Genomic DNA, 14,655 nt, shown 5'->3' with positions numbered 1-14,655 from the left:
GATGTAGCGTTTTTTTCTCCAACGTCTTTTTTCTCCGAACTATTGTCGATCGATTTCTGAATTTCAAACATTCCTCTAATAACACAGTCGCTTTTTTTTACGCATTTCTAGAAAAAAATATGATGTAAGTTAACATAAAGGGTTTTCCAATAACAGGTGTTATTCCCGTAAAAGGTCAATGGTTTCGTTGCTTGTGTGGCACGTAGCGCCGTCTTGTTGAAAATAAACGTTGTCCAGATCAATACCATCCAATTCCGGCCATAAAAAATCGTTAATCATCTCTCGATAGCACAATCCATTCACCGTAACTGTTGCTCCAGCTTCATTTTCGAAAAAGTAAGGTCCAATGACTCCGCCGGACCATAAACAGCACCAAACAGTCACACGTTGTGGATATAGAGGCTTTTCAACAATAACTCTTGAGCCCCAGATCCGACAATTTTGCTTATTGACGAAGCCACCGAGGTGGAAATGGGCCTCATCACTCAAGATGATTTTTTGATGGAATTCCGAATCATTTTCATGCATTTCAACGACACAATCAGCAAAGACACGACGTTGTTGATGATCGGCCGGCTTGAGTTCTTGTGTTAACTGGACTTTATAAGCCTTAAGACCTAAATCTTTATGCAAAAACGGTGTAATTCCGTTTGTGGAATGCCTAATTCCAGAGAACGACAAGGAATAGACAAACCTGGGTTTTCTTCCACACTTTCGGCTACAACAGCAATATTTTTGGCTTTTCTTGAGTGACGTTTCGGGTTTTATTCTTCACATCACCAACTTGTCCTAACAGCTCGAATTTTTTCATCAATTTCTGTATTGCGGTCCGACAAGGTGCTCCACGATGACCCAAAAATGTTTGAGTTTTACGAACCGTCTCTGGCAAATTTTCACCATTTTTATAGTGAATTTTAATAATTTAAATGTGTTGTTTAAGCGTGTATCGTTCCATTTTTATTAATGGCGGTTTTACCAGAACGAGCCGACATCGACGAATCCAACCAAGAACTACCAGTCCACAAAATAAAAATAAAAAAGTAAAAAATAAATAAAATTTAAAAAATTTAAGAATTATCGCAATTAAAAAAATGTAATGAGTTTAGAAAATGCAATATAAAAAAGAAATATCGACAACCATCATATTCACTCACTTGTTAGTTCGCTTCCTCGAATTCTCTGTGGGCGCACCAGAAATTTGTAATACCAGCGAAAGTATTCGAAATCAGCTACTGTGCGTTGCATGGGGTCTGCATTAGTTCGATGATTTTGTGTTAGGCCTGTGTAGAACTGAGCTGTGTGTAGTGGTGCGAAGGAATTCAAAAGAGTAAGAAGCACATAATCGCTAGGAAATCTGGCAAACAAATCTGCACACGCGCTTTTCGTTGTGCAGTTTTTTATCGATTTCACGAATACCATCGCACATCAAATAACTCCTTTTTATATCTGCTTTCTTATTTGTATTTTTTTCTCGAATGTTTTATTGATCTATATACATCTTAAGTGTGTGTTGTATGAATGTACAGTGACTCACAAGTCTAATCGAATGTGGGCTACAATTGAGTATTTTGAGTTAATTAAATTGCATAAAATTATATGGATTGCCGATAGGAAAATGAAAAATTAATGCAGTAATTGCTTGATTAAAAATAAAAAAATAGTCCCAAATTTGAAAAAAGGTTTTTTTTGTTAAAAATCATATTTTACAATAATAAAAATAATGAATTACTATACATACAATTTTTGGTAATGCCATTCAAAAACTGAACAAAAATCATAATAATATATGTAACTGGCGTTCACACCCCTTATTGGGTGTTGGCGGAGCTCCTGCTCCTTGTGGTGGGCGTTTTAATGTTGTTCACTCACCCTACAGTTTTAAGCTGACTCCGAACGGAAAATGGTTTTTTATGAAAAGTTTTTTCATTTTAGAAATACACTCTTCTTCTTCTTCTTAATTGGCGCGATAACCGCTTACGCGATTTTGGTCGAGTTTAACAAAGCGCGCCAATCGTTTGGACACACCAAGTGAAGCCAAGTCCTTCTCCACCTTACCTTTCCAACGCAGAGGAGGCCTTCCTCTTCCTCTGCTACCACCAGCTGGTATCGCATCGAATACTTTCAGAGCCAGAGCGTTTGTATCCATTCGGACGACATGACCGAGCCAACGTAGCCGCTGGATCTTTATTCGCTGCACTATGTCTATGTTGTCGTAAAACTCATATAGCTCATCGTTCCATCGCCTTTGATATTCGCCGTTGCCAACGTGCAAGGGTCCAAAAATCTTCCGCAGAATCTTTCTCTCAAACTCTCCAAGCGTCGCTTCATCGGATGTTGTCATCGTCCAAGCTTCTGCGCCATACGTTAGGACGGGCATGATGAGAGCCTTGTAGAGTGTGAGTTTTGTTCGCCGGGAGAGGACTTTACTACTCAATTGCCTACTTAATCCAAAGTAGCTCTTGTTGGCAAGAGAGATTCTACGTTGGATTTCCAGGCTGACATTGTTATCGGTGTTAATGCTGGTTCCTAAATAAACGAAGGATTTTACAACTTCGAAATCATAACTGTCAACAAGGACGTGGGCGCCGATACGCGAGTGCGCCGACTGTTTGTTCGATGTCAAGAGGTACTTCGTTTTGTCCTCGTTCACTACCAGACCCATTCGCTTTGCCTGTATATCCAGTTTGGAGAAGGCAGAACTGACAGCGCGGTTGTTAGGGCCGATGATGTCAATGTAATCGGCATACGCCAACAATTGTACGCTCTTATAAAAAATGATGGCTGAGCGATTAAGTTCTGCGACTCGCACTATACTCTCCAACATCAGGTTAAAGAAGTCACACGACAGCGAGTCACCCTGTCTGAAACCTCGTTTGGTATCAAACGGCTCGGAGAGGTCCTTCCCAATCCTGATGGCGCTGCTGGTGTTGAGCAACGTCTTCTGGCATAACTGTATTAGTTTTGTGGAGATATCAAATTCAGACATCGCGGCATACAGGTAACTCCTTTCCGTACTGTCGAATCCAGCTTTGAAGTCGACGAAAAGATGGTGTGTGTCGATTCTCCTTTCATGGGTCTTTTCCAAGATTTGGCGTATTGTGAATATTTGGTCGATGGTAGACTTTCCAGATCTAAAGCCACACTGACAAGGTCCAATCAGTTGGTTGACGGTAGGTTTCAGCCTTTCACACAATACGCTCTCTAGAACCTTATAGGCGATATTTAGAAGACTAGTCCCGTGGTAATTGTCACATATTGCAGGATCGCCCTTCTTATGGATTGGGCAGACCACACTTAAATTTTAATCGGCAGGCAAGCTTTCATTTTGCATAGAAGCTGATGCATGCACTTTACCAGCTCCTCGCCGCCATGTTTGAATAGCTCAGCCGGCAGTCCGTCGGCGCCCGCGGCTTTGTTGTTTTTTAGCTGTATTATTGCTATTCTCACCTCGTCATGGTCGGAACGAGGTAGCGGAACGACAATTCCGTCGTCAACGATTGGGGTATCGGGATCTTCACATTCTCTGTGACATGCGCAGCTGTCGCTGTTTAACAGGTTCGAGAAGTGTTCCCTCCATAATTTAAGATTGCTCTGTACGTCAGTCACCAGTTCGCCGTCTTTGTTCTTACAGGAAAACGCCCCGGTCTTAAAACCTTCTGTAAGCCGCCGAACTTTCTGGTAGAATTTTCGGGCGTTGTTCCTATTGGCCAGCATTTCAAGCTCTTCGCACTCACGTATTTCGGCCTCTCGTTTCTTCTTTCGGATAATACATACGTCTCTCTCACTTTTTTAGCTCTCTGTAGCGATCCCACATGGCTCGCGTTGCGCCCGATCGCAGCGTGGCTCTATAGTCAGCATCTTTTCTTTCGGCGGCAGCATGACATTCCTCGTCGTACCAACTGTTTTTTCTGGCTCGTCGGTATCCGATTTCTTCTTCGGCGGCGGTACTTTAGGAACGAGAAATGTTGCTCGATTGCTCGTGCATGCCGGTTTGTTGGGCAGTGCTCTCTGAGAGCAGGAGTCAGAATCGAGTGGCGAATCTTCTGTTTCGATGTTGAACATTCTTTGCGTAGGTAGATGTACGTTTTTTGCTGCACAGAGGCGTGTGCGCAGTTTGGCTGCAACAAAGTAATGATCCGAGTCGATGTTGGGTCCTCGGATCGTACGTACATCTAATCCACTAGAAGCGTGTCTTCCATCTCTCACAACCTGATCGATCTGGTTTCGCGTTTTTCGATCAGGAAACAGGAATCTGGTGCTGCAGACTAGCATGTTTCGGGCCCCGGCGAAGTCGATCAGTCTCTGTCCATTACCGGATGTTTCGTTGTGCAGGCTGAATTTTCCGACTGTGGGATCGAAAGTTCCCTCCTTGCCCACCTCCCTCCTATCACTCATAATAGTACAGCGATATTTTGAAAGGTTTTTACTTTTATTTACATTTGTATTTTTAATTAAATTTAGAAAAATATAGCTTATACTACAACAAAAACCATCTAACTCAAAGTTTAACATACAAAAAAAAAAAAAAAAATCAATCAGTCAGAATTTTTAAGAAAATTATGGGTATGCCGTTTTATATCCCAATAAATTTTTTGTATAATATTGTCCAAGTTTAAAGTGACTCAAAATTCGCAATGATTTTTTATAATTTTTTTGTTGACGGAGTTACGACCTTAATTTGGGTCCCGGGACACCGGAACATAGAAGGTAACGAAAAAGGTGATGAACTGGCAAGAGGGGGATCTGCCATGAATATTCTTGCAGTACCAGTAATCACACCATTAGGTGCGGTCAAGAATGCAATTTCCCTAAAATATCTTCAAATCGCAGATTGTAGATGGAGAGACCAGACGCAATGCAAAATCAGCACAACGTTATGGCCCACCTACAACCTCAAGCAATCGTCTACAATGTAGACTCTACATTGATAAACATGAAACGACGGGAAAACTGTAGACTAACGGCAGTCATAACTGGCTTCTGGTCTATCGGAGAACAACCCGCCAAAATGGGCATCCCTCACAACACATACTGTCATTGTTGTAAACAACCGGAAAAAAAGGAAACAATCTTCCATTTCCTTTGTGAATGCCCTGCCCTATGGAAGGACAGAATGTTAACCCTGGGCAAACCGCTGTTCGAGAGTCTCGAGCAACTGTCTGGCTTAGACGTCAACAACCTAATAAGGTTCCTAAACCGCACAGACTGGATATAGTCTTGCTGTAAATAACTGTTAAACAATTTGGTAACGAGGATGTGGCAACAAAATGGTGCGGAAGCGCTAGTTGGATTCTGGATGAATCATCACTCTAACCAACCAACCAACCTACGTATAACCTAATCTAACCTAACACGGTCATTTTCTTCTATAAATTTTTTTGAGCGTTATATGAAGAAGCAACTGGGAACCTATATTTTTTTGGAAATTCTTTGGAAAAAGTTTTAAATATTGAATATATGAGAATGAAAGGTTGGAGCTTTAATTTATGACAGTTGTTCTGGTATAAACTATATTTTTATAAAATATTGAAAGTTAAGAAAAGGAAAAGAAAAGTAGTGGTCAAAATACCATGATTAATTATTTGTCTGTAAGTTTACGTGTATTTATATACATATATTTTTTTTTGTTAATTATCAAAATATGGTTAAATCATTTTTAAAGCCCTGCTGGGTAGAATATATTTAGAATATACCCGCAATAAAGCGACTAAAATCCAAGCATCCTCTCGCTTTACTCAAGGTGACCAAGGGCATGGTTGTGGAATTCTGCTCCAGTATCTGCTATCCTCTTGCGTGGAAGTCAGCGGATTCAATAAGTAGCATGTTTTGTAGATGTAAAATCCCCCCAAACCCTTCCTATATAAACAACCAAAATATTTAACAGAATCTCAGCTTCCAATCTCCTGGGAGTTGATTTAGTGAGAAAAAGCAACTATTTTCATTTACATGTCGGCTAATATTGGTTTCACAGTAACGAATACTTCAAAGCTCTTTTTAAGACGCTGATGATTGTTTCTAGCCCGGATATACGTAAGGGTCTAGGTTGTCCGATTAACACCGATCTTTAAAATCTTGTCACTGATTACGCTTAGTGAACTTAGTCTGCAAAAGATCAATTATTTTATAATAATGCCTCGGCAGCAGTCACCGTAGATGGGTAACCATTTCAAATTATCACTCCAAATGGTTTCCGATTCCTAGATTCGATAATTGCGTTTATTAAAATGTCAGCCGGTATGATTTTTCGACCTGACGCGGTGGGTACGATTCAATTTTAGAGGCACTGTATGCTCCTTCTTTATTTTGCCACTATTATTTGTTTTCATTTAAAGCTTTTTAATTTTTTTATTTTATTTTTGTTTATCTTATAGTTTTGTTAGTTTGTGTTTTCGCCATCTTCTTCTCTTATGTTTGTAGCTTTTGTGTTGCAATTCAAATTGATGATCTAGTTTGGAATGCTGACAATAGTGCCATCACTGATGGCCTCTCAAAAATGCTTTAGTTTCGCTGTTATTGTTTTGGTGTAGTGGGTGTTGGTGCGGTATTCCTGTGTTCTTTTGGGTTGTTCTGTTTATAGTTTATTTTTATTTGCTTCAAATATGTTTTTTTTTTTTACTTCAGTATCGAATAGCTTTGCTGTCGCAGGAAAGTATTTGATGTATTGATGACGTCAACAAAGAACACTGGCCATAAACTGGCGATAAAATTTCTGCGAGCTACAGAGTTTGGCTGATCCTTCTGTCTTGATAATATCTGAATTGAATTTCTGATTTAATTTTTTCACAATAAGTTTTCTGCGAGGATATTAATTTTTCAATATCTGTGAAAATATCCTCTTGGTCCTAATAATATCTCAAGATTTTAGACGTTATAAATTGTCTAAAATATAAGTTGTCTCTGTTACTTTTTTTAGGGCTGTGAGGTGGGCGACTGAGTTAGCATGAAGTTTTTACTTCCTCCACTAATAATTATATTCGTACTCAGTTTTATTAAAGGCCAAAGTTACCGCTATGAAACGCTTAGATTTGCCATGGCTGATCGATAATGGTGCGCGGTACTTCTGATTCTTTTTTTATTATATAAAACTATCAAGCATCCTTTTATAACTTCCAATCAAATAATTTTTTAAATTTCTTTATTTCAGAATTTCACACCACTGCGCTACAATGCCGTTAACGGCGGTCGTTCCGATCCGCCGGACTACATGCACGCAAAGCTGATGGAACCCCTGCCTTCGGTGTCGCCTCTACCTGTTGCACCATCGCCAAATCCTCAACTTAATGGACATGTGCCAAAAGTTCTGCCACCGGGTCTTATTTCATCGAAATTGAATCGAAAGCCGAGTATAGAACGGGAAATTCCGCTTAACTATCTACAGCGATGCAGTCCGGCATTGGATTCTGGTGCAGGCAGTTCCCGCTCGGACAGCCCGCATTCGCATCAACAAGTCACAAATGCTGGTCGCGTTGGCACTGGACAATATTCTCCGTCACCTTCCAGTTTTAGCGATGTTGGACCCCCGGCACCCCCGCCTCGACATCCGACATCGGTGAATTCCGCTACACCACCGCCGCCACCACCCAATCAGCACTACAAAAGGCGATCACCTGCTAATACGAGACCAGCGGCGATCACACCCAACTCGACAACACGCGGCACTTCGCCCGTTATAGTGCGCAATGGCATTAAGGCACAACAACAATTGTCACAAATGAAGGCGCTCAGCCTATATCAGGCTGGCGGCAGCGCCGTTGAGCCACCGCCACCGCCATATCCTATCAATACAGTGGTGGTAGCCGCATCAGCGCCGCCGCCTAGCTACACAGCTTCCATGCAGTCGCGTCAGTCGCCCACACAGTCACAATCGGACTATCGCAAGTCACCCAGCAGTGGCATATACTCAGCCACCTCTGCCGGCTCACCCAGCCCCATAACAGTGACAAATAGCGCGATACTGCCACTTCAGCCGACCGCTGTAGCGCGTCCACAGCCTCGCACCTACGCGCGAACTCAGCAGCCAATCATCATGCAGAGTGTCAGATCGACGCAGGTGCAAAAGCCGGTTCTTCAAACAGCAGTGGCGCCACAGACACCGGTCTCGGCGTCGGTCTGTAACTCGCCTGTACACATTATGCCCGCGCCACCATCATACCCTCAAAAATCCGCCATCGTAGTACAACAGCAGCAAGCAGCACAACAGCAATCGCCACTTTTGGCTGGCGGCGTTCCTACCGTGCTGAGCACTGCAGGCAAGTCGACGACACCCACCACACCGCCGCTTATAGCGAATGCGCTAAACGGTACAGTGGTGAGCAAACCGCCCTGCATTGAGCCACCTTCGTATACGGTAACAATGCAGGCAAAAGCTGCGCAGCATCATCAGCAACAACAGCAGCCTTCGGTGACAGTGACTGCAGCTCAACTGCGTGCAGCTGCAGCTGTGGCATTGGCTGCACAACAACAACAGCAACAGCAGCAAAAACAGGTGGGCGCTGTGCCAGTGCCAACACGTCAATTGCCTCCACCACCACCGTATCAGAGCACACGCGCTGCCGCAGCGCCACCAACGCTCTCCGTTGCGGACATGAGTGGCAACAATATGATGGACATGAAGGCAAATAGTAAGGTGGCGCTGCACAACAATTTGATCAATAATAACCAAATCACAAACAGCAATTTGACAACAACACCGCCAATACCGCCGGCGAAGAATAGTGGTGGTAGTGGTGGCACAACCAGTTCAGGCAGTGGTGGGGGTACATCGCCAGCAACATCTGGGGGCGGCGCAGCCGGAGGTGCCGTAAACAAAGGAAGTGGCAGCGGAGGTGAAAAAGTCAAGCACGCCTCCCCTATACCCGAGCGAAAAAAAGTCTCCAAGGAAAAGGAGGAAGAGCGCAAAGAATGCCGCATTACGCAGTACTCCCCTCAGGCCTATAAATTCTATATGGAACAACACATCGAAAACGTGATCAAGTCATGCAAGCAACGAGCCTACCGCAAGAATCAACTCGAGAAGGAGATGTCACGCATGTGTTTACCGCAGCAGGCGCAAGTAGAAATGCGAAAAATGCTAAGCCAAAAGGAGAGTAATTACATACGCTTGAAACGCGCCAAAATGAACAAGAGTATGTTTGAGAAAATTAAGGACATCGGTTTGGGCGCATTCGGTGAGGTGTCGCTGGTGAGAAAAATCGACACAACGAACCATCTGTACGCCATGAAGACGCTACGGAAGGCGGATGTTTTGAAGCGTAATCAGGTGGCGCATGTGAAAGCAGAACGTGATATTTTAGCGGAGGCCGATAACAACTGGGTTGTTAAATTATATTATAGTTTTCAGGATAAGGAAAATTTATATTTTGTGATGGATTATATACCGGGTGAGTAGATAATGTTACATTTGTTTCTAACATAATCTTGCTTTAAAATGATGATCGAGGCTTTAATTTATTATACAAACTTATACATAATAATTTTTTCCCCCTGTTTTCTGCGGTAGGTGGCGACTTGATGTCTCTATTAATTAAGAAAGGCATATTTGAAGAACCTTTGGCGCGATTTTACATTGCGGAATTGACATGCGCTGTTGAAAGTGTACACAAAATGGGTTTTATTCATAGGTATGTTGACTAACAGAAGATAATGAAGTGATTTTAGAATAAAAAACTAACGATATTTGGTTGCTTCATTTCAGGGATATTAAACCTGACAATATACTCATCGATAGGGATGGTCACATAAAATTGACAGATTTTGGATTATGCACGGGATTTAGATGGACACACAATTCGAAATATTATCAAGAAAATGGTAATTATAAATCGACCACTCGACATATAATAGTTTTTAACAATGTACAAGGTGGCGCAAAATTAATCATCCAATTTAGTTTTTGAATAACTTTTTTGTTAAATAAAAAGGAAACCATTTTGAGTAATGGACATCTCTTTTTCGAACTTTACGCGCCCCATTGCTTGTATGTTTGTATACTGCAGCTCTCTAGTCAGCAAGTGTCAAATATGATGTCATAGGTAAAACGCCATTTGCAAAAATTATAAATCTTCCGATGGGGTGATTCATTTTGCGCCATCTTGTATGTGTCATAGTTTGTGAAATGAAACACAGTTTTAAAACATATCAAATAAATGCCTTCGGCGGCCGCCGTAACCGAATGGGTTGGTGCGTGAGTACCATTCGGAATTCACAGAGAGAACGTAGGTTCGAATCTCGGTGAAACACCAACACCAAGAAAGGCAATGGCAAACCTCCGAGTGTATTTCTGCCATGAAAACGCTCCTCATAAAAATATCTGCCGTTCGGAGTCGGCTTGAAACTGTAGGCCAAACACCCAAAAAGGGTGTACGCGCCAATTATATATATTATATATATAAATGCCTTAGATCATCGGCCAATATATTTCTTCAAAAAAATCGGTCAATACGGTCTATCATCATTTGACGTTTCAAAAGTCTAAATGACAGTTAGTAGAACGAAATTTTTACTGGCTATAGAACAAAACTACTTAATATAACTTAAAAATAAACATATAATAGGCTACGCACACCTTTATGAGGCACGAAAGAGTCCAAATTATGAACTTCATTTAACTCAGATAGAACTCTAGTTAAAGGAGCAATTTTGACATAATTGTGCTTTGGAATTCCAACATAAAGTATTGAGATCCGACGCAGATTATGTTCGGAAACATTTAAAGTTAATCATTTCAGAAGTTTTAAATTTATTAGCTGGTAACACGACACATAAGACGGTAAAGGTAATGAATATTTTTTGGACTCGCTCTATGTGCCTAATATGAGTGGCATGATACGGCCTCCAATTGAAGGCAGAATAATAAGTGTAGATCTTACAAAAGAGATATATAAAATCTTCAGAGTGTGCGGACTAGAAAAAGATAGGCTGTTATGCCGAAAAATAGGTAGCATTACATGAGATTTCGAAAGAATATAATTGATATGCGTAATTTAGCTTAGTTTAGTGCCAAAATATATTCCTAAATCCTTCACTTCAGTGACACTATTTAGAGAGAACCCTGAAACATGATCACTCGTGCGTAAGGGAATGAATCTCCTAGTAAAAGGAGCATGAGAACATTTATTCACATTCAGAAACAGATGATTTCGAGCACAGAAGTCTGTAGCTTATCAAGCTCAGTCTGAAGCATATTGGAACCATACAAATCTCTAATTCTATAGTACATCTTGACGTCATCTGCATAAAGTAGATATTTAGATGATGAAAGAGAGGAACCAATGCCATTAATGATTAAGATAAAAGGCAGAGATCCCAATATGTTTTCTTTCGACAGACGTCGCGTTAAATGGCTCAGAAGAGAGATTTTTAAAAGCACCAACAAAATTTCTATCGCTTAGATAAGATTTAATCCACTCAAAGAAAATAGAATTAAAGCCAAAAGTTTTTTTAATTTTGGTACTAAAACCTTATCGGAGACTTTGTCGAATGTTTTCGAAAAGTCAGTATAAATTGTATTGACTTGATGTCCTTCTTAAAAGAGCAGCAAAATAGTCTTCAGTAGAAATCGCAAGATTGGAAACTGTTGATCTGCATATGACAAAATCATGTTCGTTTGACCAAATCAAACTGCTACTACTAACAATTTCGCTTTAACTATGCACTCAAAGATTTTGCATACCGCGGACAATTTCGAAACCGGTCTATAATTACCGATGTTGTTCTTATTACCGCTTTTGAAAATTGGTATTTGGAAGTCGTTTTCCAGTCACCAATAAACTCACCGCATGATAAAGACTTAACAAAAAAATTGACTTATAAAAAATAAATGCTGAAAGACCATCACATCAATTTTTGTAGATGATTTTAGGGATTTGATACCTCGTCGAACGTCTTCAGTACCGAGAGGTAAAATTTTCAACGAATTCTGCATAGATCTCGCTGAAATTGAGTAATACATAGTATGGAGTTGGTTGGCATTGACCTAAGAAAACCCACGTTTAGCGGGAAAAAATTGAAGGTCTTAGTGCCCATTTCATGTCAGCTCCTCGAGCGACAACTGTACCCTCATATCGCTTATATATGAAGATCTATCACATTCTCGTGCTGCTCACGGGAACGACTGTCGTGGAATTGATGACTTAGTATTTCGCCTCTAGCATCTTCTATTTCAGTGCCAATAAGAAATATACTTCTGCTAGAGGAAATCAGTTATTATTCTTTTGTAAACAAATAAAAAATAAAATAGATTTGATAAGACTTATTTAAAAAATCAATAAAAATATAATAATATTTCTCTCTTTAGGCAATCATTCGAGACAAGATTCAATGGAGCCATGGGAAGAGTACTCTGAAAGTGGGCATCGACCAACAGTTTTAGAAAGGTAAATTACGATATAAATTTATTTGAGAAATCTCAGCAATTCCTACCCACTCACTCACGTTGTTTTCTTCTATAGGCGACGCATACGCGATCATCAAAGGGTACTGGCGCATTCACTAGTGGGCACGCCAAATTACATCGCTCCAGAAGTGCTCGAACGTAGCGGTTATACGCAGCTTTGTGATTGGTGGAGCGTTGGTGTTATACTCTATGAGATGTTAGTCGGACAACCGCCATTCTATGCGAATACTCCAGTAGAAACACAACAAAAAGTAAGTTAACACTGAAGTATGATGATTTATTGATGACTAAAGTGAATTTATATATTTTAAGGTAATTAATTGGGAGAAAACTCTACACATACCGTCGCAGGCAAAACTCACGCCGGAAGCTACTGACCTGATACGTCGTCTTTGTTCGTCGGCCGATAAGCGTCTTGGCAAAAATACAGAAGAAGTTAAAGCGCATCTGTTTTTCAAGGGCGTCGATTTTGCTGATATGCGGCAGCAAACTGCGCCCTATATTCCAAAGATTGAATTTCCCACAGACACGTCCAATTTTGATCCAATTGATCCGGATAAATTACGTTCGAATAATTCAAATTTAAGTGGAGATGATTGTGCTGATAGCGACAGACAGTTCCATGGATTTTTCGAATTTACATTTAGGAGATTTTTCGATGATAGATTCAATCCTGAGATGACGGACGATCATTCAGCATATCAGGATGTCGGAAATACAACACAGAGCAATCATAATGCAAACGAACAGTTTATTTAGTCGTTTAAGTTATTGCTAGGAAAAATTTATATAAAATAGCAAGTATGAGAAATGATGTATATGTAGTTAGTTATGTAGTTAATTAATGTAATCCCACAAAAATCTCCTAGTTTGAAGTTTGAATAAGAGCAAAGTTATAGTAGACTGTTAATGCAATATTTAATATAAAAAATATTATACTATCACCCACCGTTACTAAAAAGAAAAAGGAAAAAAAGCAAACAAAACAGAAAACATAACGTACAGGAACTATTGAGCACATATAACAGTAGAAATGAGTACTGCTACTAACGCACTAAGCAGGGCTAGTTTACTGGGGAAGGAACCCCGCATGGCACTAAGCACCTAATCAAGTGCCTCTTAAACGCAATCATCTAATACCCGTTTCCCTTTAGGCCCACATTCTCGAAACAGCATGTTTCTTGGGCCTACCGTTAGATGAGATTGACGATGATGAACGGTGACTTCAACGTGCCTGACAGGGTTTGAAAAACTTCTACAACAACAACAAATACTGCTACTAGTAAGCATCTAAGCGCATATGCATACCATAACGATCACCAAATTAACTGTTCTTAAGGTCAAAATGAAAAAGAGCTTTTGAGTTAGATATGTATTCGCACAGTACAAATTATTTCCGATACATATTTGGACAACCGCTAAAGTGACGTAAAATTTATCTAAAATATAAAAGTATGTTTACAAACGGTTTTGTTTTTGTTTGTGTTGGTAATTGAACGCACTTCCAAATCATATTTAAAGGAAAATGGAATAGTTTAGGATTTTATATGGGAATTGAAATTAAATGTTTTTCTCGAAAATAATTGAGAGACTATCACTTTTTGTGGCAATTAATTTTTTTTTTAATGTGCGCTTTTATGGAAAAAGTGGCCAAGAGAAAATTCTTTAAAATTTTTTATTGTTTGAATTAGAGATTGTTGTTTAGACTCTCAAATCCACACTTTCAAAAGACTTAAAATCCTCAGTCTAATCAATTTGTTTTTCTAATAACTGTTTTTAATTAACAAAAAATACCCAGAATGATAAACTAAAGCAGCTGTTTCATAAAATTAAAGCAAAACAAAAGTAAAAATATTACAATTTTCTCTTTTTAAGGATTTAGTAAATACAATTTCTTGTATACAGAAAAAACATGTATTCAAAACATTTTTTTAAGTATATAGAAATTATATAGAATTTTTTTTTAATATATATATTTATTTTTGGGCGTTTGGCTCCTCATCCTATTTGTGGCGTGCGTCTTGATGTTGTTATACAAATGGAGGGACCTACAATTTTAAGCTGACTCCAAACGGCAGATATTTTTTATGAGGAGCTTTTTCATGGCAGAAATACACTCGGAGGTTTGCCGCTGCCTGCCGATGGGTGACCGCTATTAGAAAAAACTTTTTCTTCATTTTGGTATTTCAAGGAGTTTCGAATCTACATTCTCCGAATGGTAGTCACGCACTAATTCGGCTACGGCGGCCGTAGTGATATTG

The 14,655-nt window shown here is 39.9% G+C and overlaps 1 protein-coding gene across 4 annotated transcripts in view; it reads left to right on the top strand.

Moving 5' to 3' along the window:
* LOC129235649 (serine/threonine-protein kinase Warts) overlaps window positions 1–14,137 on the top strand; it is a 57,824-nt gene extending 43,687 nt beyond the window's left edge. For all 4 annotated transcript variants that reach the window (XM_054869595.1, XM_054869598.1, XM_054869596.1 and 1 more), the window contains exons 3-8: window positions 7,145–9,380; window positions 9,500–9,620; window positions 9,695–9,810; window positions 12,296–12,374; window positions 12,450–12,645; window positions 12,707–14,137. In XM_054869595.1, the coding sequence (XP_054725570.1) occupies window positions 7,145–9,380; window positions 9,500–9,620; window positions 9,695–9,810; window positions 12,296–12,374; window positions 12,450–12,645; window positions 12,707–13,153 (3,195 nt within the window). In that variant the 3' untranslated portion in view covers window positions 13,154–14,137. The remainder of the gene's footprint in view (window positions 1–7,144; window positions 9,381–9,499; window positions 9,621–9,694; window positions 9,811–12,295; window positions 12,375–12,449; window positions 12,646–12,706) is intronic.
* Window positions 14,138–14,655: the final 518 nt, after the last annotated feature.

The sequence above is a fragment of the Anastrepha obliqua genome, chromosome 1, assembly GCF_027943255.1.
Source record: "Anastrepha obliqua isolate idAnaObli1 chromosome 1, idAnaObli1_1.0, whole genome shotgun sequence".
Lineage (NCBI taxonomy): Eukaryota > Metazoa > Arthropoda > Insecta > Diptera > Tephritidae > Anastrepha > Anastrepha obliqua.
The sequence above is the reverse complement of the archived record's forward strand: the minus strand, read 5'-3'. Positions and strand labels throughout refer to the sequence as shown.